The 25,480-nt window shown below is 38.0% G+C and overlaps 1 protein-coding gene across 3 annotated transcripts in view; it reads left to right on the top strand.

Moving 5' to 3' along the window:
* LOC110974918 (uncharacterized) overlaps positions 1-25,480 on the top strand; it is a 114,710-nt gene that overhangs the window by 20,284 nt on the left and 68,946 nt on the right. For all 3 annotated transcript variants that reach the window (XM_087135423.1, XM_087135422.1, XM_022226885.2), the window contains exon 3: positions 15,032-15,264. In XM_087135423.1, the coding sequence (XP_086991549.1) occupies positions 15,032-15,264 (233 nt within the window). The remainder of the gene's footprint in view (positions 1-15,031; positions 15,265-25,480) is intronic.

A 25,480-nucleotide genomic window follows, 5' to 3' on the forward strand; every position in this document is an offset into this window, starting at 1 on the left:
AAAAACTGGTGACGTGTGGTGTTCATAATACGTGGTGTTGCACCTTTGTGAACAATTTAAGTGTCAGAAAATTTCATTCAAAATCCAAAACTAGCGCCCCCCCGAACAAAGATATTGACAAATGAGAAGAGCCACCAATATTTGGCTGGATAGCTCAGTTGGTAGGGCACGGGTACAATATTCCGGAGGCAGTAGGTTCAAATCCCACTCTAGTCAATTTCTTGTTTCATCTTTATTATGAAAATCCAAAACTGTCGATGTCGGGAAATTGGGCTTGAATTCAGCTGAGTGTTCCCTAACGTGACGCACTAAAAAAAATCTCAGAAAATCCCACAATTGATAAATTGATAAATTTTTGTAAAGCATCGTTACTTCCACTCAAATACCCATCCACAAATTTGTTAGAAAATTCTTTTCCTATTTTTGGGCACATTTCAAAAGAGTTCATTTTGCACATCGTAAAAACCTGAAAATTGGGCAAAATATAATGTCATCTGAACTTTGTAGCAGGTATGTAAAATTGAGATTCATGAATCAGAATATTAGGAGTTTGATGAAGTTTCACTAACTGAAATTTGAGCCAAAAATATTGCTCATGAGACAAGAAACAAAAAAGCGCGTGACTTTAGGGGCCAAGCCATGTTAGGGTAAATCAACAATACAGTAGTCCTGTAATCCTGTTCAAGATTTGAACGACCAGTGCAAATGTTATTTGAGACAGCCAAAGTGTAAAAGCTTTGGATGTGAAATGAAAACAGTGCTTTATAGCTTTATGTACAGTGCAGTAGGCCTAGCTAGTAGCCTTAGTATGAAACTAAGGCAGGGATATATAACAGTACACATTGCCAGTGTAAACTAAATACTTCAAGATTGGGAAAAAAGTCACTGCAGCTTGTTAGAAGAGCCCTTGAGCCTTGAGGGACAGTATACTACAGAATAAAACTGACAATGCACACTATGCATATGTAACATGATATTGGTATCTGTCTACTTGCTTGGACATGACTGTAGCCCAGGTCTCTCACTCTACTGGTAGCTTGCAACTTTTCCACCATTACAGTAACATGCAATATGATGCCCCCCAAAATAATCCCATCAAAATTAAATTAGCCATTAAATATTCATTGGCAAAATCTTTGCAAAGGGTGTGACTGGTTCATGTTCATGTTTGGGCTTGATTACATTTTTTGGCAGGCTCAGCGAGACATTGCAGAAGATCAAGCTGTTTATTAAGTGTCCATGCTGTAAATTTTATTTGGAAACATTTGTATAACTGTCTACTCCTCTCAAATGTAGGTAAATCTCTCGGTTAGTCTCTTTGCAAAGTACTTGTTCTTAAACATTTAAATGTTTCCATGCTTTCCCTTAAATGGTTGCACTGTTTGTTAGGATGTCATTACAGGCAGACACAACTCGTTTGGATTTTATTTTGGATCAAATTATGAGCCCAAAATTTACTCATTGAAATTTTTTGTGAGAATTGACAAACTGATGAGACAACAAATCACCAAATTGAACATAGTTTATAACAACCCAAAAAAAGCCAAAATTCTATCAAAGTTTAGTACAAAAATAGCTGGAACACTGAAGTTTTTGTCTCAGATGACATCACAGTGTTAATAAAATTTATTTTAGCATAAAAATAAAAATGTCCTTAAAATGGCATGACAAAAATTGAAATCAGATTGAAATGGAAGGAGCACGCACTAGAACTTAATGAACAGAACTACATTGCATGAGCCCTTTTAAATTAAAGTGGCTGTCTGTCTTTTCATGTTTCTTCGACAAATTTGTCATGGCATCATGGTCATTGTACTGAGGAATTTAAGACACCTGGGATGTACATGTATCATTGAAAGCAATTTAAATGTAGAAATTCATTGAAAAACATCGTCTGCGATGTTGACATTCAGAAAAAATGTTCTTCATTTCTCAGTGCTCTATCTTAGGATGGTTCATAATGCAGCAAAGGCATAGAAACATGGATGTCACACTAAGGTTCAGACATATTTTAGTAAGTTTTAAAACCCAGAACTAAATTTTTGTACCTTTTTTGTTGCAGCAATTCACATTAAACAGTGCAGATGCAGTTAACTGATTTTCTTAACAGAGCCAGACTAAATGATTGTAAAGTTGCAATATAATGTTTTGTTGCAAAAATTTTACAATATTTTGGCAACCATTGACCTGTTTGTCAAACTGTCTACAGTGCATTTCTTACATGCCTTTTTTGTGTGTGTATTCCCTGCATTGAAGAGTTTAGAAAGAGTGACTTTAAAATTTACATGGACAGTTTCTTTAAGTGATAAAACTTTTTTTTGACTGTGAAAAATACATGAAGGTTGCTGACAAACAATTGCAAAAGATGAATACGACCAACTGCATTGCTTCAATGAGCAGTATTCAAGAGAAAGCCCTTGCCTTAAGTTAAGAGGATTAGCATACATGAATGCAACAAATCTTTGCAAATGGCTCTTTGAATTCCCGCCTGCGATTCTGTCATGGTTTCACACAGCAAACATCCGCCGTTTAATATAATACCGTCCCCTGCAGGGAACTGCAGTCTCACCTTCACAAAGTTATGCACAGACATTGCAGGATGCCTTGAAGAATCCCACATCCCGACACCCTTGCGACGTTTCTTCCCATCAGTAATTGCCTAACAGGATCAGCGACACAATGCATAGCAACTACTTACTGATGTACAGCAACACTTGCCACGCAGCAGTGTCTGTGGCAGGGGGTTTTAATCTCATTTGTTGTGGTATTTGTACCCAGCAGCATGAGTGTGAAGTTTAACAGATTTTTTTTTAAATTAAGATTTGTATAGACCTACGTGTAGAAAGTCATGTCATTGGCCTACTTCCATTGACATTTCATCTTGTGAAGCAAACATCTTTCTTCTTCTGAAATCAGAAGTAATCATGATTTGTTTGTTTTTCTGGTTTCTTTTGTTAATTTTTGGCTGCTTGCCTTATACCGCTGTATTTTTGGCTGCTTGCCTTATACTCTGTATCCAACCCTCATCTGACTCTGGTCAAAGCACCCAATAATGTTGTGGCACTTTAGAAGAGAATTACATGTACATGTACATACTAGTAAATGTACATGAATATCAGTCAAAATTGGTTTGCCTTACAATTTGTAGTGAACTGTTTATGGTAAATTACAGTAAAGGTAAAATACATGTGAACAAAATCACTTTGTTTTGTCTGTATTTAGGTATTGAAATGTCTGTTGTTTTTAGGGACCTCTCCAAACAGTACTTCCCTACACCATATCAGCTATTTGTATCTATTTGGAGACTTTAGTACGATTTTTTTTTTTACCACAAACTAATAAAGATGTTTTGAAAAAATAAATCTCCACTTAAACGGCCATCTTGCTGCTAGTTGGAACAACTTCACCATCTACCCGGAGGATTTGAAAGGATTTGTGCAATTCAGGGAACATAGCTGACATTGAAATTCATTAATTCAATTTCCTTGGAAGTACATTGGCTTCCTGCACATCTGTGAAAACATTCCTTACAAAAATTATAGGGGTCAGAGAAATCAGTTTTTTTTTAACCGGAGTTGTTTGTTCATTTGTATTTGTGTGATTTCTCCTTGATTTCTGGTCAATCCAGGTAGACTCTCTCTAACTATGCTTTTGCATTACAGTCAAGCTAAATTCAATCCTGCAAGCACTGCAGCCATTTGTTTTTAGGGATTTTTCCAAATATGGGAAATTGTTATTCATGCCCTGTCAATCCAGAGAGGAAAGTGTGGATATAATTGAGTGAGGAAAGAGAGTTCTTTTTAGATATCTTGGCATTGCCATTCAATTACACTGCTCAAGGCAGAGAACAGTGTCTACTGTTACAATCTCCAATGCCGATTTAGGTCACACTGGCGAACATCAGCAGCAGTCATTCACTACCTAGTTTAATTGCCCTGAAACTCTAGAAATGTAACTGTCAGAGAGCAAATCTGATCATGGAGGAAGGAATATTCTACAATGGTAGTGGCATTTGTTGCCAGCTACACGTACTAATTTATAAGATGTATCTTTTAAAGAGTTGTGTTTCTGGAAAGTAAGACGTAGCTTTATCCCAGAGTTAGCCACTGTCATGAAAGCAGACATGGCCTGATTTTTGTCCCCTGTGAGTCACTTCTCTTGGCGTTGCCATTTCCCTTTCATCATGAGGTAAATCAATTCAATTTGAATGAAAGCCTGCGGTTGCTCCCCCCCACCCATCAAGTTCCACTTTTATCCGAGTGGCTGTATGAAACGGCGATGTCTCCCTCAGGGGTCACTGACACCCAATGGCAGGAGGTATGGGATGGATATCGGGACATCAATTCACAGATCCTTCACTCGCATCCCTCCCGGATAACATCTCTCAGGAATTATGGACATCAAAGGTTGAGAAGATTTCACATGGCAAGATATTTATGCAGAAGCCTCAGTGTCCCGGAGGGCTTCCACCTCTTGACGCCGACGTCCAACAGACATCTGACTAGCAAAGAATGCAAATTCTATCATGCTGGCGCAAGCCTTGGGGTATATTAAAGCTGTGTGGAAATACTAAACTTGCTGTAGATAAAATAAACATGGGGATTTATCCAATTAATTTGGAAATGGCATGCTGCAGCAGTAAGAATGTAATATATGGTTCATGTGTACACATGTCTGCAAAGCTAATGCAGTTTGAATTGATTAAAAGGATTGTCATAGGTTAATTTATTTAAGATAGTTAGTAAAACATTAAATGACTAAATGTACATACTGCTCATTGGAATTAATGATTTAGACTGTTGTTTGTGCTTGCTTCTTATATACGTGTAAAAAAAAGATGTAACTTCAGAAAAATAGAAATATCATTTTCGATTAAAACAAATATTAGAACTGGAAGACCTTCACATAAGAAAGCATCTAAAAATGTAAACACTTCAAGCTTCCTCCAATTGAATGTGACAGTTGATACAGGCCCTTAAGTGGTAGATGTTTTTAAACATTTTACCAACATTTTCCATCATCATCCACCGCGGTGATTATGTTTATCTCTTCTAACATTTTCCATCTGATTTGGAGATTGGGCTCAAGCCAATCACCTACATGTATTTGAAATTGTCAAATTCCATTTTTTTTTCTTTTCTGCCCTTTTTTCTGGACATGTTCTGGGGCTTATGTTTCGACAAGGTATTATGCATAAACTTGAAAGTTGGAAGGAACATCAACCCCGATTCTGAGGTGTGCTTATAAGGGTGACGTTGTGATGATGTCATCGGGTGTCAAATTACAAGCAATTAATTTTTAATATTTTTAATCATTGAAAATCCTTATAAAATCAACTGTGTACCTCATCTTGCTGTTTGTGGCAAGTTATAGAGTTAATTAAGGTCATCATTTTAGTCATGTACAGAAAGTCACCTGACCTCTGCTTTTGTTAGAAACCAGATATGTCTAATAATTACATGTACATGAATTTGAAATTGGTAAATGATATGAGTACTTACTGTCATGGTCATAAGTCTATTGGTATTACATGTACATGTATTAATTAGATACAAATATTGTTCAAAAATGGGACTAGACATCATGAATTTCTCCAGCTCCCCCAAGTGGCAGGTTAAAAATTGTAAACGGTGCATTTTCATTTGTAGTGTGTAGTGAAATTTGCCGTAGTTGCTTAAAAATTGGTGGATAGGTGACCTACGTGTAGACAGCATATGTCTAAGGATTCAAGTTGATGATGTGAGATCAGTCGTGAGAGATACAGTCTTACCATAAAATTATGGAATAATACGTATCCAGTTTTCCTTGTAGTCTTAGTTTCAAGATGTCCTTAGTGGTGCAGTGTTTAAGCATGCACTGCCAATTGGCTGCACAGTGAAGCGGCTCGGGGGACCTGTACACACGTACATGAGGCCACAAAGGATGGTATATCTTGGGAATCGTTGTTTGCAACAGTGTGTGACCTATATGCATCATTCAGTAGATAGGTCACAAGAATAAAAGAGCTCATGTGCACTTTTGGGAATCATGGTTTAGTAATAAGCTGGCTAGTCACTGATTAGGTATATTACATTACATTACTGAAGCTACTGCGTGGGTCATGCATGCCTGCGTCCCCGGCCGGCCATTTGCCCTGCACCAGGCCCACTAGGCTGACATGTCTCTGATCTTCTCAACAGCCCGGGTGACAATCACCAACACTTTGTCCCATTTGCCTCCAGGAGCATGTATTTTGCTCAAGGTATCAAAGACAAATGGTGCCGCTTGGAAAATCGCACTCTTTACAAATCCATCAAGTGGATAAATCATTGAAAAAAAAAATCATGGCCACATAGAATTTGATGGAGAGCACTGATTTGGGGTTTTAAGCATTCCAAGGCCATTTTTTTTACTACAAATCGATTGCTTTCTTCACCCTGTCGAACATGATTTTCACCAAACAAAAAAACTCGCTCTCTATTTGCACACTTTATAAACAGGTGAGTTGGACCATTCATTTATGTACGGTAGTATGCATAGGAACTAGACAAGAGGGTCAACAAGTATACCCGGCAACATCATGCAATTATACAATTACATGTTTGAAAATATATGCACAATTCTGCTTGGAATTTCTCTGATTACCTGTTGCATTAACTATCCAACATTCAATAGAAACTCTTGGCATCATTATGCACTTTAATTGCTATCATACCAGTACTTTTTCCCAATTTAAACTATAATTGAAGGATTTTTGGCCCCTAAGATTTGCTTACAGATGATTCTCTCTAGGTCATAGTTTGCTTTTTATACTTTTTTGGTTCCATTATAGCACGTTTACAATTTCAAAAGGGTGAGCAGTCACAATTGTCTGTGTTTCATTGTCATCATGCCATGAAATAACAGTGGATGCTGTTGTTACACAACTTTGTTGCCTTTATGAAAAGTGACCAGTGCTTACTGAGTCTGGACTTGTACTCAAGTTTGAACTTGAATCCAATTTGGACTTGATTCAACTTGACCCAGTGTCATGGCCTTTAGAACCTGTCTGAGCTAAGTGCTTGGACTTGGCTCAGTTTATTAACTTAAAAAGAAAATCTAAATTGTTGAAACAGTCCCATGTCTGTTTTCTGATCAGTTAATTCTAGCGTGGGACAATTTTTCCAAACATTAATCTGGGCGATTGAATAATCATAACAGATTGGATGGTGTCTATATTCTTGGTACATGCCTGCGTGTATGTGTTTTGCGAGAAACATTGACTCACTCTTCAGGAGACAAACAATCCTCTCCTTTGTGTATCCTGAGCATCATTTATAATTAATTGATTAGCTTCAGTGATTCAGTCTCAGTCAGTGCTAGACAAGGGAGCATTTCTTATGTGCTTATTTCCATTTAAAGGGTTTGCCACAGTAAGTCACAGAGAAATATTGTGATCCCTCGTCTTACAAATTTGGATGATCTGTAAGTTTATGGCTCATACAGTAAGCCAACCATTCTGTGTGGTACGTGTACTTGGCACATCCTACTTGACTGGCCTGCTGCCAAATAAGTGTTTGATGTGCACACGCCCATTCACACACAAAAAATGTTTTGTTTATGCATTACTTGTAATTCAATGACTTCTGGCATAATGACCTGCAGTTAATCATCTAGCTATCATTGTTAAATATTACCACACAGATGCATTCAGAAGCCATTTAAAGACTACATTTGTTTACAGGAAAAAATCCAGCTTCAAGCATGTTTGTAAAAAACAGACAAACAACAAAACATAAATCTTCCATATATCTGTCAGAGTTTTGTAGCCTTTGTGCAACATGGCTACCATTTGGCAAGGTGGATGTTGCCATTTTTCCCTGTGATGAACATGTACCATGGGCAAAGCAAGATCAGCCTTTCAAACCTCAGTTTCTCAGGGTCACAAGTTGCTCATTTTACATGCAGATAAATGAATAAGATTTTTTGACAAATTTGATTTGACATATTGCCCCTACACAGATGTCTCTCCTGTTCTTTTTCTGTCCCCAGGGTCCTTTTCATCTGTCCCTATCTGTCCTTGTCTTCAAAATCAATAATCAATCGAGGAGCCATCAACCTACCATGCTTATTGGTCTTTAATTTGATGTTAAAATGATTAACCTTGTCCCTCACATGCAGAAAACATTTCTGCCATACCCCCTTTTTTGTCTGATGTCCAGTTTTCCGGTTATTTCTGTCTTTGCTTACACCATGAAGATAAAGTATGGTGCTGTCGAGATGCTGTCTTTTGTTGTGTGTTGCACCTCAAGTTAACATAAAGCTCATTCAAGACTAGAGAGAAATGTAATATTGCCTATCATCAGACATTACTGGTATTTCTTGTGGGTCAAAAAGTAAATTACCTGAAAAGTACAATGTTGTCAAATACTGTTATGAATACTCAGATATTCAAGTACTTTCTTGTCAAATCCAATAGAAATAAATGCAGTGAAACAAGGGGTAAAAATAGTAAATATACTGACAAATACAAATATTTCAAGATGTGCATACTTTTTGTTGGGAATATGTTAAATTTGATTACGGGTTTTACCCTTACATTGATTCATGTATTGTTTTTGTAGATGATGATGCAAAAGTTGATGTAATCATGGGAGTTGTTAGTTTTTGTCTATGTACTTGATGGAGAACTGAATACACTTACTACTTTTTTTAGTGATGTAGCTTGTAAAACATCCACTACCTAGAAAGGAAAAGTGTACTCAACGATAATGAAGAAGCTAGCAGTCCATCTCTGAGATCCCCCCTTTTTTCAGTTCTGATATATTTTTTTTAGTGTCATGTTTACATTTTGAATCCAGGGGGATAAAAGGGAGCTTTTTTCTGAAGTGGTTGTCCAATTTTTTTATTGAAAAAGAACCCTCCTTCCATCAAAGGAAGGGTGTTCTAAAGTGTTAGAACATTCAAACAGAAAGATATAGGGAACTTGAGCTGGATACGTCACTGCATCCTTACTTTTTTGGCAGTGCTTTACAGTCATTATTAAAGTTGATGCTAACTACCAGACCATTTTTTAGTAGTAGCTATTCAGTCAATTTCTCCAAACATGTGGTGATATGACACTATTAACTATCAAAACCATTTGCCTTTGTTTGCATGGCCAGCACCTATTGAAAAGGTTTCTGCTAGGAATTTGTGGGGTTTTGACTTCTTCAGGCATTTGTGATGCATGCTTTTGTGCCTTCAAAAATGAAGGAGTTGTAACAAAATGGTTTGGTTCAATTATTCCCTCCTCTCCTCCCCCCAAAAAAGGGAAAAAAAGGGAAAATGCATCCAAATAACCAGCACAACTATTATTTGAATGATGAAATATTGACAGTTGTTACAAGGGTTAATACTACATGTATGTCACGTGAAAGGGTATCCCAGTCACCCAGTCATGCTGTTAATTACAATGATTGAGGTCTCCTTGGTAAAATTGCTGCTCAGTTGTACAGATCTCATACAAAATGGCATCTTATGAAAACAGTACTAAATACAACGTACATGTACATTTAACAGTGCAGGATTTCTTGTTAGCTTATCAGTGAAGTCAGTGTAGTTCACCTATGCCAAATTGTCAGCACCACTTCTCACAATTTATGACTGTGGACCATGTTTTCCAAGTTTGGCATAAGTTGCAGGAGGATAGGAATTCATACCCCCACTTACTGTGGGGGGGTGAGGGAATGAGCCTTCTCCCTGAATCTGCTTGTCGGTGCTGAGAAATATAAATTCATTATTTTGCTGTGAATGTAGCACTTACAAAGGGATAGGTTCCCTGGCATTTTTGCAAGCGGGTGGGGTGGGTGCCCTTATAGGAAATAAACATATGAGTGAGGCTTATTTAAGTTATATTTAAGTGTCTTCAAAGTTACTTCAAAGTCAGATAAAAGGCGTCTTACTTCCAAAAGTTGTTTTTAAAATTGAAAAGTGCAGGGTGAGTTGTCACTTGGTGCAAATACCGTTCCTCAGATCTGCTATTGGTACATTTATATAATAAGCTGTTTTTCAATTGTTGAAATGCACCAAATCCCAAACATTAAAAGAAAAAAAAATGAAAACATGGCACAAACACAAAAACTGTTAAAGTTCCATTTCATATGAGATTACAACATATACATACATGTGTTGTGTTTCTTGTCAAATTTCTACTGTCAGACAATATTGTGTTAGGATGGTTACATCCTCGTTCTCCCGTTGGCAGTATGGATTTCACCACTGGTTTTTCTTCATATTTTCTATCCTCTTGTCACCTTGTAAGTCTCATCAAAGGTGAGCTGTTTTTACTAAAAAGGGGTTTCCATAAGTATTCAGTTTTTAGGAGAACTGACGAGCTTAGAAGCAAAACTTATTATTGTGGGAGGCAGAGAATTGTAAGGGCCTCATGAATATTTCCACCGCTTTACTTAGCTCCTTTAAGAAAATCAGAAGCAGTTACATTTAACTTGCTTAGTATTGATTGAGAAACCCACAAATAGAGAACTTGTTTTAAGGTCAAAAGTCCAGGCTTATTGTTATTGGAACCCTGAATATGGATGCTGCATCAAAGTAGAGAATTTGAAGGAGCTCACTTGGGCCTACTGTTGCATTCGATTAAGCATGGCAAGGACGAAAGCCAGCCGTAAGTAAGTTTCGTATCTGTGCCCAGAGTGCATTTGCTTAATGGCACAGCCTGTACACTTCCATTAGGGACTGTATCTATTATCCATTGGTCATTAAATGATGATTTATTCAGCAAGAATCACGGCACATACTGTGGTTTGTTTATACCTGCATGTATAATGAGGTTCGCTTCTTGAACCCGGCTCGTGAAAAAGACTGTATTTCACAGCCGAGACCTGGCCTGGGAAAATCATGCCATGCCCGGGACATCAGCTCTGGGTGAAAATAAAACAACCCCATGTGTACTTCTGTCTCTATTTATTTGATGAATTCTCCAGTGGGCATCAGGAGGGAAAAGCTGAGAGCAATCTGTGATAACTGCCCAGGCGTATGAACAACCAATCAATAAACTGTGTGGCATACCCAATTCCTGTTCAGGCTGTCCACTGCAACCGTCAAATGCAATTGATGTCCCTTGATGCATACCAACACAACACAATGAACTGCATGTATGAGTACGCCGTGCCACAAACTTAACATTACTTTCTACCCTCTCATTCCTGAAATGTTTTATTCACAAGCATATGTACAAGTAAGCCTGTAAGTTATAAATCTGGTAACCATGCAGATGTAAGGCTTATAAATGATGGTAGTTTGGTACCAACTGCAGTTAACAAAGGGAATAGTAATAGTATGCGCATATATATATCTGGTGAATGTTTTCAGTCCTAAGATTAATTCTTGCTGTGTTTTCTGTTGTCTTTTTTGTCAGTTTGCACTTTGCTTGTGGCTTGATCAGCAATCTACCGATCACGGATGTGTCACGTGTACAAGACAGTGTGTTGTGAATTAAGTTGGTTTTAGTATCTGCGCTACTCGTGTGTTCCAGTGTTTTTAAAAAAGTCCTAATTTTAGCCATCCTTTGACACATTTCACATTGGAAATCATTCCTAAATATTGGAGTAGAATGCAATTTTGTAGTTTGATAGTGAACCATTACAAGCAGGAAAGTACATGTACCTACACGTACATGTACATTGTAGCTAGAGGCATCTAGGCATTGTGATGCCTACCTGAATGTATTACGCAATGTTTTGCAAATAAAAGACTTTTTTTCTGCATGCTTCTGGCCACCTGGAATTAGACATATAAAGCTTTTTTACAGAAAATTGACATGGTACCTGTAATTAACCATTTTTAATGAGTCAGTTTCAGTATTTCAAAAGGGCAAGTCATTTGACAACAAAGCACCTGATATCACACCCTTACAAAACAAAAGAGTTCAGCACGGGTGAGTCAGTGTAAAGCCTGGGCCGACAGGACCAGTTTTTAGTGCTGTTGGTGTTTTCAAGTGAGCTATATTCTGAACATGATCTATTGAATTATAAGTACTGAACTGGCTCATTGGATTTTCAAACATTTTTACGCCAGTTGAAGCGTGCTACTTAATTGGCTTCTGAGTAATGGTCATTGTTTTGTTCAGTTGTGTAATATTTGTTACAAATGACAGAGTAGCTACAACTAGATATAAAATCACTCATCTACAGAGTTGCTGGCTGTGTAAATTAAAGAAAGGAACAACATTTTCACAAAACAGACAGGACATTGTATACAACACAGACGATTCACAACAGTGCGCTTCCAAGAATTTGCAACACATTGGCCAATCACAATGCATGACATTTGTTGACCCTTTGCAAACACACATTGGGTCAACAGATTTCATGCATTGTGATTGGCTAATGCGTTGCAAACTCTTGGAGGTGCGCTGTTGTGAAATGCCGTTTTGCTGCTGCATCTCAAATTCAGATCACTGGCTTTGAAACTTCCAGGGGCACACAGGGTTGTGTCTCCCCGTCCCAGTGGAATTCCATTACCACTCCCCCCATTTTGAAAATTTGAATTGAGTTGCTTTCATTGACCCCTTGAACAAATATTTGCACCCCTGGATACCCCCTCAGAAATTTCCCCCTAGATGAGCTACTAGATTGCCCTCATCATTTGCCAAAAATTAGAGTATTGTTGTCTGAGGCCCCCTTCATGTTCAGTCCACTGCCTGAAGCCTGCAGAGGCTGATCATTTTCCCCGGCTTCTCTCATATAGAATGATGGCCTTGGCTGGCTTTGCTGTAATTAGGAGTGTCATTACTGCAGCATTAGCAATAGGGATAATGGCCACCTGGTAATTAGCAAAATGAAATAAGGCCATATAGATGACCCTGCTCAAGGATAAGTAGAGATTTGTGAAGGGCTGTTATGCTTTTACAGGCTTTATATTCATGCACTAATTCCTGAATTCTGTTTCAAAGTATTAGTTATTACTCTGAAGACAAGCTACCTCTCAATGATTATCTGTGTAATGAAGCATTATCGATATTATTGAGGAGCAGCCAGAGCATGCTCTGTGCTGTTTGCTATTTTATTAAAAGGGGAAAAGTAAACCTTCACGCAAAAGGTATATAGTATACTGAATAAACATTGTATGAATACTTGATATCGCAATGAAAGGAGACCTACTGTAGTTAAATTTGTCTCCATTGAGCATAGTTTCAATATGGTCGTAATGATCGCTGACATCTCACCAGTTAATAATAAAGATGTAGGCAGTCACTGAAGAGACAGTGTGTGATGCCATTCAACATTAACAACCCCCCCAAACCAAAATACAAAAGCAATTTTTATCTGAAGTTCACAGCCAATTCGTCTGAAGTGCCCTTTTCAGGTGGTCATACCATTTCTGGCATCTAAACTGGTACTTAAGTGTTTGATGTATCACGTTTAGCGGATAGTCAGCTGTTTTTGACATCTGGTACATGTATTAACTTCTCAGACACCAGGAACAATTAGACCAAAAGTATGGAACAAGAGGACCATTGTGTGCACCCGTCATCATGTCTCTGTCCATTTTGGTATTGGCCTACTTTATCTGAGGACTTGATGCAGTCAGTCGGCTAAGCTGAACTTGATCCAACTGTGACAACTGGGCCTATTGACAACTGAATGAGTACATGTTGTCATCAGAGATAGTTTGATGTTGCTGTCTGCATATTTACACTACACTATAGTGCTGAGGGTGCAAGTCTCTTTATATTTGATAACGGAGGGCTGTATTGATATTTTTTGTCCATTGGTTTCAGGGAATTTGACACTAATCATGTGGTGCATTAGGAAGGTCAGAAAAAATGCATACAATCCCATATTAACTGTATCATGCATGCACATGCATTTTTTTATTAACATTATGGTTGAAACTTACGTCGATCATTATTATCGATGAAATAAATTTATCAATCAGGGTTTATGAGTTGTTAAGTGCTGGTTCACAAATCAAGCATGAGTCTGCCACAAGTTAGTGACATTTGAGAATTACCATTGATTACGATACCCATTTTTTGCTGTATCAGATATGAATCTGCCAGCTTTAGCAAGCTTACCAGTGGTTAAAGGTGCAGTCCATTATTTGTCATTTGTGCATTATGTTCTTTTATGGCAACAAACGTACTCAAAATCTGAACAAGAATACCTAAAGAACAATTAATCGGATGAAGTTTAGCTCAGTGAATACTAGATATTCCGAGTAAAACAATATTCTAGGATGTTGATTTCAACTCAAAGATTGCATCTCAGTCACAGTTTGAATTGCACCCGAATTCAACATCTGGGACACATTTTCATTCAGTTGAACTTAATGCATTGTCATGCATTGAACTGAGGAATTATAGTAACTGTACGCATATGTGTTGTGTTGATGCATGCGTGTATGTTTGCGAACGAACTACTGGCAACAGTTTCCAAATATGTACTGTTTGACACGTTTAGCCAAGGACAGCTTTCAGATCAGGATAATTTCACAGGGAGTTTAGTCCCATCACACTGAGCCTAATGTGCTTTTTTCAGCTTTTGTCAGCTAATTTTTTTGATAACTGCAAATGATAGACTACATCTTTAAACCACATGCACCTGGCGGCAGGAGGTCATAAATTCTCCTAAGTGTGTCCTTTCTTATAATTCAACTTGTCAGGAATGGTTACTGTCCTATTCACTATTACCCCTATTACTCTATGGGCCTCAATCTGGACCAAGAGATGGTGCTATTTTTTAGGCAATGGAGGCTCCTTGGTTGAAACTGAACTTCGCTTGTTCACGAATGACAAGGAAATACACATGTCACAGTTGCATCCCCACATGAACACCCCCAACCAACGCAGCTCTTTTCAACCAATGAGGGGGTTCTTCTGCTCCAGACAGATTGTTTGAACAATTGGCAGTTCACTGTCTCATCCTGTGGGACAGTACCTTGGTAAAATTCACAAATTAATGTTTGTTCCTGAAGTCTGAATATAACACATGCATGTTGATAAATTGTGTTTCCCAAAGTGATGACCATTCAAAATAAACATGGTTTCTTTTCTTTTCTGTTACCTTCACAGATTATAAATATTTCTTTGACTTCATCCAAGGCAACCATTCCTGCTCATCGTCAGGTGCTGTGACATCCCCAGGCTTTCCCTTGCGCCATCCCACGTCAAGCTCGCACATTTATTTCTATGAGCTGGAGCATTTGTCTCCTGTTGGACGCATCAAACTGGTCTTCACCGATTTCTTTCTAGATTCTGTGAACAAATCGTTCAACATGTGCAACGACAAACAAAATTATCTAAAGGTGAGTCATGCATGGGTTCAGTTTAATTATGCTAGTGCAGCGAGGGAACTTCAGAAAGGCACAGGGACATTTGGCCTGTTGTCCTTGGCCTTTAATTTTGTGCCCCTTGCACTGTGGCATAAATAAAGGGGAATTGGGGAGAGCACTGCTTGAGGCATACAGTACGGCTCCCAGTGCTGTCCCTGGTGATAGTTCACATCTCCAACAGTTTAATTGCATATTTTGAGGAGTGTAATTACTGAGTTCACAAAAGTTATTTAGTGCACATAAGCCTGTGACTTCTGTAACACATAATGGATTTATTTTTGATAGTCCAAGATTGCATACATTTGCAGAATATAAATCGCAGCCTAAAAGCACCATTTCTAAGTTTGATCATTTTGAAGACTCTTATTGCTCATGTAAGATTATATCAAATCTCTTTTTTTCTGAAAGGGAACCGTAATAAAATGATAGACATGGAATTTGCAGCCTCATTCTGAAGAAACAAGGCAAAACTGTTCTGAAAATTATAGATGGCCCTACTACTTTGACTTTGGTGTTACATTTTTGAAATTGTACATACAGATAGACAGCCAGGGTTGTCGAAGCCGAAACTGTCTTTGTCTTGGTTATTTCTATTCAAAGATTTGCCCATCTACACTAAGTTTTGAGAAATCAGTCATAAGTGCACTTCATCTCAGTAAATTTAATGCTGGAAATTGAGTGAAAGGAATGCATTTAGGCACTCTTGAAAAAACTTCATTACCATGAACAAACTGATTGGTCATACATGCACTGATAGTTGTCTAGAATACAAGCTTAGAATCAACAAAATGAACAGTTAATGGCCCAACAATTGGAACAATAATATGCCTTTTTTGTTTTGTTCTTGAAATCCATTGTTTACCAGATCATCCAGTACCTTGTCTTTTCCTTTTTTTTGATACTGTTTTACTTGGTTTTTAAATTTTCATCCAGTTAGCATTTACTCACACACAAATTAAACCAACTACCTACCTTAACACACATTTGCCATACATATGTAATCAGCATACACTTTCTCTTTGTAGAACCATTCAAAAACTAATTTAGCACTCATTGAAATCAACTGAGATATAGGGGGTACCAGCATATCAAGCATTTTACTTGCCCATCGACAGCCACAACAACAGGCCTAAAATTCAACCCTTTCTCCCCCATCCCACCTGCCCAACCACCCATCTCACTGACTGCATCTGATGAGGACAGTGATTTGGGCAAAAAATAAAATTGGTTGACCCCTTTTTGGGGGGGTTTATAGTACCTGTTTTGCTTTTCCCTGTTGTTTAGGGAGCATCTCAAAAGTCGGAACGTTCTTGTTCCAGCTCAAATGCTCCATTTGGGAACTCAAGTCATTCCCATCTAGAACACAGCTTGTTCCCAATGGCAACAGCCAGTGTTCCTCTTGGGAACACGAGTTGTTCCCAGCTGTTTTCTAGGGAATACTGTGTTGTCACGTCAATGTTCCTTCTGGGAACATTGGAAGTGGGTCATATCGTAATTCTAATTGGGATGGAAAGCAAAGGAAAATAAAATATCCTGGAAGGAGAAGCACTTGACAACATGATACGTCCATTATGTTAGAGCAGGGTAAATTGAGCATGCCGGATAGCAATCAGACAGGAGTCATTTTTGCATAATTTAACGTATGTGCTCTGCAGAGTTAGTTTCTGTGCTTTGAAGTTTTTGTATAAATATTTTGCCAAAATGATTCCATAAATTATTTCCGTTTTGCACTGAATATGTTGTTGTTGTTTATGTGTGTGTAACACATGACCATTTTCTGCATTGTGCTTCCCAATACTGGTACTTAGTCACTTAAACCATTTTGATGAGGGGGAATTTACATGACTTCCTGACAACTGACAAGTTCTTGTTTCATTATAGTCCTTTCAGTTTGAAGTTCATAAGCACGATACAGATGAGACAAAATATTTTGGTCATTCTCAGTGGGAATAAGCTCATCATATTTTATATCATTCAAGAATGCAAACACGCATTGCATCAGGGAACAGTGGTGTTCCAAAGGTGTTCTCCACTCATTCCATCAGGGAACAGTGGCATTCCCACAGTATTCTCTGAGCATTCCATTAGGGAATGGTGGTGTTCCCACAGTGCAGATTTCTTATCAAATGACAATTTCTCTAGTTTCTTTGGATGTATAATGTTTACTCACTTGTGATGTTTGCTGCGATGCTGAATACAAAAGCAGTATTCAGTTAAAGGAAATTCGTCTTTTTGGACATCATAATCGTATCCCAGTGCCGAATAATTGTCAAGTCTGGGAGCAAGAAAGCCTGTCGTAATAATCCCCTCCCCTGTTACACAGCTTAGTGTATTGCATGCGGTACTGCAGTGCCTGTGGTTTGATTCAAATTTAGAGATCTATTTTTCAAAATGTTTGCAGATGATGTCCCACATTCATCTTATTTAATATAGTATCTGAGCAAAATCCTCGATTCCAACACAGGTGTGCTGCAGAAGTTTATAAAAACAAAATTTGTGTACTCAGCACATGTTAACTGGGTTCCGAAAAGGAACACACGCATTCCCTGAAATCAGTGTTCCCAAAAATGGAATGTTCCATTTGGGAACAGCACATGTTCCACAAGGGAACAAGGCTTTTTTCAAAGAATGACCAACGTGGAAGTCATCATAAAAGAGCAGCCTTCTCCATGTCTGAAGACTTCCAACTCGCCCCTAACAAAATTTGTAAACTGGCCAACTACCTGTATGAAAGTGTCTATTGAAAAAGCCAATTGGAAGTGACTACTTGATTTCTCTGCAATGATTTTGGTATAAAAAAATTAGATTCAATCCTAGATTTTGTTGCCACCAAATTCTTTTTGAAATACTATCATTCCACTAAGTTTAATACTGTCTGTTTTTAACCTTGTGTATTTACATTAGCAGCATAAATTAAATTATTTCCAGAATTCTCTATAAATTCTTTTTATTCAAGGATTACAGAAACATTAGTATTCCTCTTATTTCTCCTAATTGCACAAAGACTGTTTACTCTCTTGAACGTGTTAATCTATCAATGTTCATTTATCTCACACCATCTATAAATTCCTTTGTATTCACAGATTACGGTAACATTGTCATATTCCCTTAATTAATCTAATCTAAATTCAATCTGATCTACAATCTGATCTGATGTACACTGAAAGATTGGTCTTCCTTCACCCTTTACCTCATTCTTCTAAAGATAATCTGAACTTCCCCCTTCTCAAAAAATGGATAATCTAGTACCCAGCCCCAATTCCTCTCATGCTATTCTTCCCTCACCAAAAGTTAAGAAATATTTGTATCATAAAAATAAAAATAATAGATAAAAAAAATTCCTGTCTAGTTTAATTATCAACTCATTAACGACATTAGAAACAACCTCCACACTGAACTATCCGAACTTGACAACCAATACCACACTCTAATAGATGACATCAGATGCAACAAACCAGTCAACCACATGAAATATTGATGTCATCACTTCATTACAAAATTGTCAAATCCTTTATAAACAGCAGACTACCCCTTTATAATCAAACATGGTGCTTACAAACTAATGTCCTACAGAAACAAAGAAATAAATAGCTGGCAAAAGAAATTCTAGACCAGTTCCCCAATTTCCAAAACTTAACTAACCAAATAATTTGCCAAAAGTCCAAGGCCACTTCCTCATCCCTGCAGACCCCATTGAAGACCCCTTTCTCACTGAAAATATAAATTTATAAGTTTGTCCTCCTGTCCACTGAAACTCTTTCAATAACCCCCCCCATAAAGACCTCACCCATGATTGCAATCAATCCGACGCCATAACCCCCCTCACAGTTTCAAAGATATAAGTTTTGATTATGTCCACACCACATTGGAAGATGCAGCCAGCATCCCTAATATCAGCTAAAATATGAGCTTATGCATCGACTACACGTCACATTAATGAAGCACAAACAGCAAATCAACTAAACACATATAAATTCCTAGGAAAATTCAGCACACATTCAGTTTCTGAGCTAATAAACTCTGCTAAAAATGACTTGCAGACACTCTTTAACCAAGAAACCGCCCCCCCACCAATTTGACTGCAAATAAATTACTTCAGCTCTTGACTCTTCTGCTGTAAGTTTACCCTGCATAGATTTGCTTCCTAAAGTTAACAAGCTCAAGTCCCCCCCCATCCCCTAATAATTAACACCTTCTAACAGGAAGACCAATCCTGACTGCCCACAGTTGGATCACCTTCCTTGTATCTAAAGTTCTGGGGTATTAATCTCAAATATAGTAAGTTCCACATTGGTAATTTCTGTTTCAAACAAAACATAGGCATGGCTGTGGACAGCTATTATTCGTGGCTGTGGGCAGCTATAATTCAGCACAAGTTACTAATCTAATATTAGTCTATAGAGAATACTTGGTCTTGCAGAAGCATTGTATAGGGCCTAACCAAATATGATAATCTTTGTCAGAAATAATCTGACGATTATCTGATCATCTCCCATAATCAGAATTAATCTGAGCACCAACAGATAGTTCACCTACAAGCATCACAAGACCCTTTGTATATTCCTATCACATTTTAAAATAAAAAGTAGTACATTACTTAGATCTACAACTGTCAATCAACCACTACATACTACTCCATAGCAAATGTCATTTAAGAATTTATGAAAAACCCCATCCAAAATTTCACCTACTTACTTTTCAGTTCCAATCATAATCCATCCTTTTTTTCTAGTGTAATTAAAGAAGAATGCCACAGATACCGAGCCCACTCTGGGAACCCAAAAGAATACAATCATATAACTAAATCGTTCAAATTAAGACTAATTAAATGTTGGTTCACATGTCAGTCATTAAATTTGACTATAAAAAGACAAAAGAAACCTTCTACCCTCTGCAACACCGAGTCTTCTGGAGGAGAGGAAGTATAGCAAAATGAATAAAAAATGTTTTTCTTTGCTTTATTTCTTTAATACTGTAATATCATGACTAATACAAAAAAATTAATCCAAAATAAATTCCATATCCACACCTTGATCGCTAACCATAACAACTTGTAGAGATTGTCTTTGCACTAGCAGTAAACTCCATTCAAAATATATTCTTTTGTTTCTCTGGTTTTGTTTTTCTTCTCCCTTTACTTCTCCTTAAATCTCACTTTTATACTTCACTCTCCAGCCAATCATTCAAATCTATGTAATTGCTTTTGCCCACGCTCTCTGCAGAAAGTGTCCCCGATGGCTTCCCTTCAACCTTGTCCATTTCAGAATTCCAGTATTCCTCACTCCACTAACATTTCTTGCTTCAGCTTCAAATTTATAATATTCTTGATACAGTAGCCTTGTAATTGTGGTAAATTCCACGTTGGGGGACAACTGGTTGTGTTGACCACCTGAGCTGGATCAAGGGAAGGGATGTTTATCCCAAGGTCAGGAAGCAGCGAGCGAGATTGACGACAAGAATGGAACAAATGGGGTGACACACACTCACTGATGATTCACTGCTTTATTTTGACTACTGAAAGACCCATGGAAAGACAGTAAATTTCAATGGTGACATTAGGGTTGACTTTATAATTCTTTTATAAGAATTTATAGAATTCCGAATTACACACACACTTGTAAAATGATTAAGAATAACTTGAGTAACTTGTTAAGAATAATGTCCAAGGACCCTGATCATTTAAAATAAGGACAAGATCCTCACCCAACACTGTTGAGTTAGCTGAAAGAAGAATGCGACACTGGCTGCATCCTACATGTAGCCTACATGAACTGCTAGAAAGCCTAAGTGAATATTTGGGCCCACCACAAAGGTGCAAATATCCTAAAAACAAACCATCATAAGTCATTATTCAACAATATATATCCTTCTTATAAGATAAGGTGGGACAGTACGATGTTAATGGTTGAACTTGAATATGACATGCTATATGTTTTATGTTGATGTGCATGTACGGTGAGTCTGCATGCATGCACAAACTGGACTGTACAATCACTCTAAAAAGTTTACGCCGCCAGCTCATCAGTGCACAATTACAGTTGCTTTCTGGATTAACCTCAAAGCTCAACTTTCAAAGAACCACACAGCTTTAGATCAGTATTATCTGACACTAAGATCTCAATCGCACAAGGATTGGGAAACTGATAAATACCAGTCAAATTGAATGAAAATGTTCCTCACTGTCAGCTCTTGCTCTTACGCGTCTCTGGACAAGCTGTGAGAGGCCATATCACTAGTAAATCTTTATACCCATGGGCCATCTCCCTGTTTCTGAATACCGGGTTGCCTTGGGTTCTAACTAAGTTTTCTCCCACAAATTACAAGTTCAATGCCCTTTCAGATTTATCAAAGAATAATTTTGACAAAGGACAATGTTACAAGGTGCGAAGGCCTAGTACCTAGTTTTTGTTGAGTGGAGGACCACTTCCATGCCCATTGTAACTTGTACATTGTAAACAACTTACGTTAAAGGGGCAGTTTAAGCTCACTGCACTTAAAGGAAACATATCATACCATAACCAATTCCACCACATAATATTTCAATTTTCCTCATTCCTTTATTTGTATTGTTGTGTGAGTATGCAAATAATGCATGTTTCATATTCGTGCGATGGTAAGATTAATTGCATGAGGTGACAGATGAAATGGTCTGTTCCACTCTGCTTCGCTGAGTGGGGTAGGTCGTTTTGTCTATCACCTCAAGCAATTATTCCCACCATCACACAAATTTGAAACATTTATTATTTGTGTCATACAACACCTGTATAAACTCTCATCATCTATTTGGTTTACTTGTAGCATATTTTATTTGCCTCTTAGAGCTGGCAGCATCAGCTTCGTTGACAAGTTCCTCGTCAGTTTCTCCTTCAGTAAAAATCGCGAACGTCAGATCAAGTTCGCCATGTTACTGTGAATATTTGGTGCCACAGTGCCACTGCATGGAAGCCACAGTGCAATCAACCTGGAGGTGTTTGTTATCCATTTCTAAATTTTTTGCACTCTGCACGTGTGTCACGTGCATGTTGTGCGCCAGCTGTGTGTTGGTACAAATAATTCAATGCCATGTGATCAACAATCCACCAATCAGATGACAGGGATTTCTGCAGGTGTTGTGTAATCCCCATTGATAATATACTTATCAGTATTAAAGTACCTGTATTCCTTAGCATCCTCAGTAGCTTGTCATTGTAATACTACTTAGTAATTATTTCTTTGGTTCCAGATATCACAGTGTAGAACTTGTATTCATCATCTTCACAGTCTTAATAGAATTTCCAACAATCCATGATAGTATTATTAGTGATTACTGAAAATTATGTTTTCCTTAATACATAAAAGGCTATTGCAATAGTTATGGACAACATAGTGAGCATTTGGTCCGGTTTAAGATTTGTGCCCTTTATATGCTCAGTGCGTGTGTATGGTTTTTTCCCCTTCTAAAAATATGTTCCGAGGCGTGATGGTTAGTCTTCTCTATTTTTCCTTCTAAAATATCCTTTTAGGTGTGATGTTAATCCCCTCTAATTTCCCTTTGAATAAATCTCCTCCTCGCCATAATGGTTAGCCGCCTTTTTTTTTCTAAAAAAGTCTTCCAATTAAACATAATGCTCTTTCTCTTCAGTATCCCTTCAGATATATACCCTCCCCATCATGATGGTTTGTCTCGTCTAATGTTCTTTCTTTAATGTCCCCCATCTATTGTAATTTGTTTCCCCAATATCCCCCTGAGAAACTCCTTCCTAGCTGTGACGACTTGTGTGTAGATTCAAAGACCACAAAACAAACACTCTGTCCAAAAAAATCCTCCAATTATTATAACATATGAAATTTGGCTCACTCTCTTATTTAAAACAATTTGTTCCATTTCGTGCCAAGATAGACAAAGTCAGTATCTACAATCAGTTGTCTTCTCATATTGGCATACTACTTTTGACGGTCTAAATTTCTTGCATTCCATATCAAATCAATAGTTTACAACGTTTGGCATATTGTGAGGTGTGCATTAGGCTGATAGGATCTCATATCATGCCACTCTTGGAAACAACAGACCCCAAAACAGCTCTAAAATTCAACCCAACCCACCACCCACCAAAGCACCCTTCGTTCCAAGACACCATCCATGGGGCACTACTCTCTGCCCGCCTTTCCTTTCTCATAAGTTCCCCTTTTCACTAATGCATCTACCCTTTTACCATCCTGTTGGTTTAGCCTTTTCTTTATGGGCCTGTCATGCATTAATCTATTTATCCGTTATATTGATGGATGAGTACATCCAGAGTGAAAAGGAGTCAACTGGCTGAATGGATGTATACAGCTATCGGGTTCTCATCTGGAGACCTTTGGGATGTAATGTGATAAAAAGATTAATGTGTAATCCCTATGATGCATGGCATTGTCAATAACTACCTTTCCCACTTAATTTTCCTGGGCTTCTTTGCACTTTCCCATCCTCATCAAAGAAGTACATACAGACATCCATTTAGAGGATCTTCTTTTTTGATGCTATTATTGCTTGTACTGGTAGTTTATAAAGCCTAGCTTTTGAATGTCAGTATTAAACCACTCTTAAGGCTTGGTTGAAAAATGTGTTTGTAGTCCCATACAATGAACCATTTAAATCCTGTTGTAATTCATGATCAGATCCCACAGAGTGAGTTTTTCACATGCTATTTTTGATTTGCATTACAGAGTGCAGGCATTTTAGTTTTATTAATCTTGCTATTTGTCATCCTGAACAGAAATGAACATACCAGTAATGCATTGGGTAAAACCTATTACAGTTTCTATTGATTTTCATTGCACAAGAGAGTAAACTCCAAAGTGGTTGTATCAACTCTTGACGCAGTTTGCTTTATCACGTTTGTGATGGTGCTATTCATTGTGGATAGAAGGAATTAAATGACTAATTTAATTAATTTAAGTAATTTTACAGATCGCTGCAAAAACCTATTTGCAACTGAATGTTTCTGACAGCTGGCATTGATTGGATATTCATAATTCAGACAGTTTCCTTATTCAACAACGCACAGCGAGACCATGTATTAACATTTGATAATGCCCGCTGAGATTTGATAATGTCGCTGTGTAAAAACACACTGGCACCTGGATATGAGAGAGTTTAATCCATCTCTACTGGTCAAGAGACTATATGCAGCACTCCATGCAAAATGCATCATGCGTGTGCCAAGTCCATATATGGAGATTCCTCTGAACAATTTGCCCAAGGAATATACCATAAAATGGACGGAGGTGTTCAGGAAAATGAAAGTACAATTCTACAACAAAAATCATTGGAAAGCCATCATATAAGGCTTCTTTTGACTCTCTGACTACAATATTTATGAATGGGAATAAATATGTGCTTGGCCGGTCTTAACCACTTCCTGCCGGGTGGGATTGGCATATGCAGGACGACTTCTCGGATGATTTTTGAGATTTTCCATTTACAAAATTCTTCAAAAATTCATAACTTCATTTAATTACTGCACACTTACACCCACAAAAATGACTGTCTGGTGGCTCCGGCTACTCTAATCTGATAGGCAACCTCCATTGACACCCGAGTATTGCAGCCAGGCCTGCCGCCCAGTAAGAGAGCCCAGATTATGCGGTGTTGCCTAATTTCCTTTGTTCCTGAAATTGGCTCAGTGCGTTGCTGAATGGCAGTGGTGTTTTTTCAAATGCGGCCAGATTAGCGTGCAGTGGTGCACTCACTGGAGTGCTGGAACACTTTTGTCCCTGCTGATAATCCCTGGGTGGTGAATGCCACAAACAGTGGTCTACTGTTTTGAAACAATGACGGATTACCTCTGCTAATGCGAGCTAAAAAATGATAGTATTTCCCACCAGCTCGGTCTTCTGTTCCAAGTACGGTCTTTTGTTACAAGGTCCAACTCCTTTGTCCAATTTCGGGCACCCTGGCTATGCCCACAGACCTAAGGTACCCGGTAACAGCAACCCCAGCACTGAGTGGTTAAACTGATGTTTAAGACTGGCTCAGGAGAATGAATGCTGATAACGCCCTCGCCTGCAGTTCAGACATTAGTCACGTCCAGTCTCCTGAGTCGGTTTACAGACATTTAAGACTGGCCAAGCACTATTTATTCATTTGCCAAAAATCTCTCTCATATCCAGAAAACCTTGATGTAATTGTACAGCGAATTCCGTTTGCCTCTTTTGTTAATGGATG

This window comes from Acanthaster planci, linkage group LG04, assembly GCF_054643075.1.
Source record: "Acanthaster planci isolate LZ-2023a linkage group LG04, COTS_SCS, whole genome shotgun sequence".
Taxonomy (NCBI): domain Eukaryota; kingdom Metazoa; phylum Echinodermata; class Asteroidea; order Valvatida; family Acanthasteridae; genus Acanthaster; species Acanthaster planci.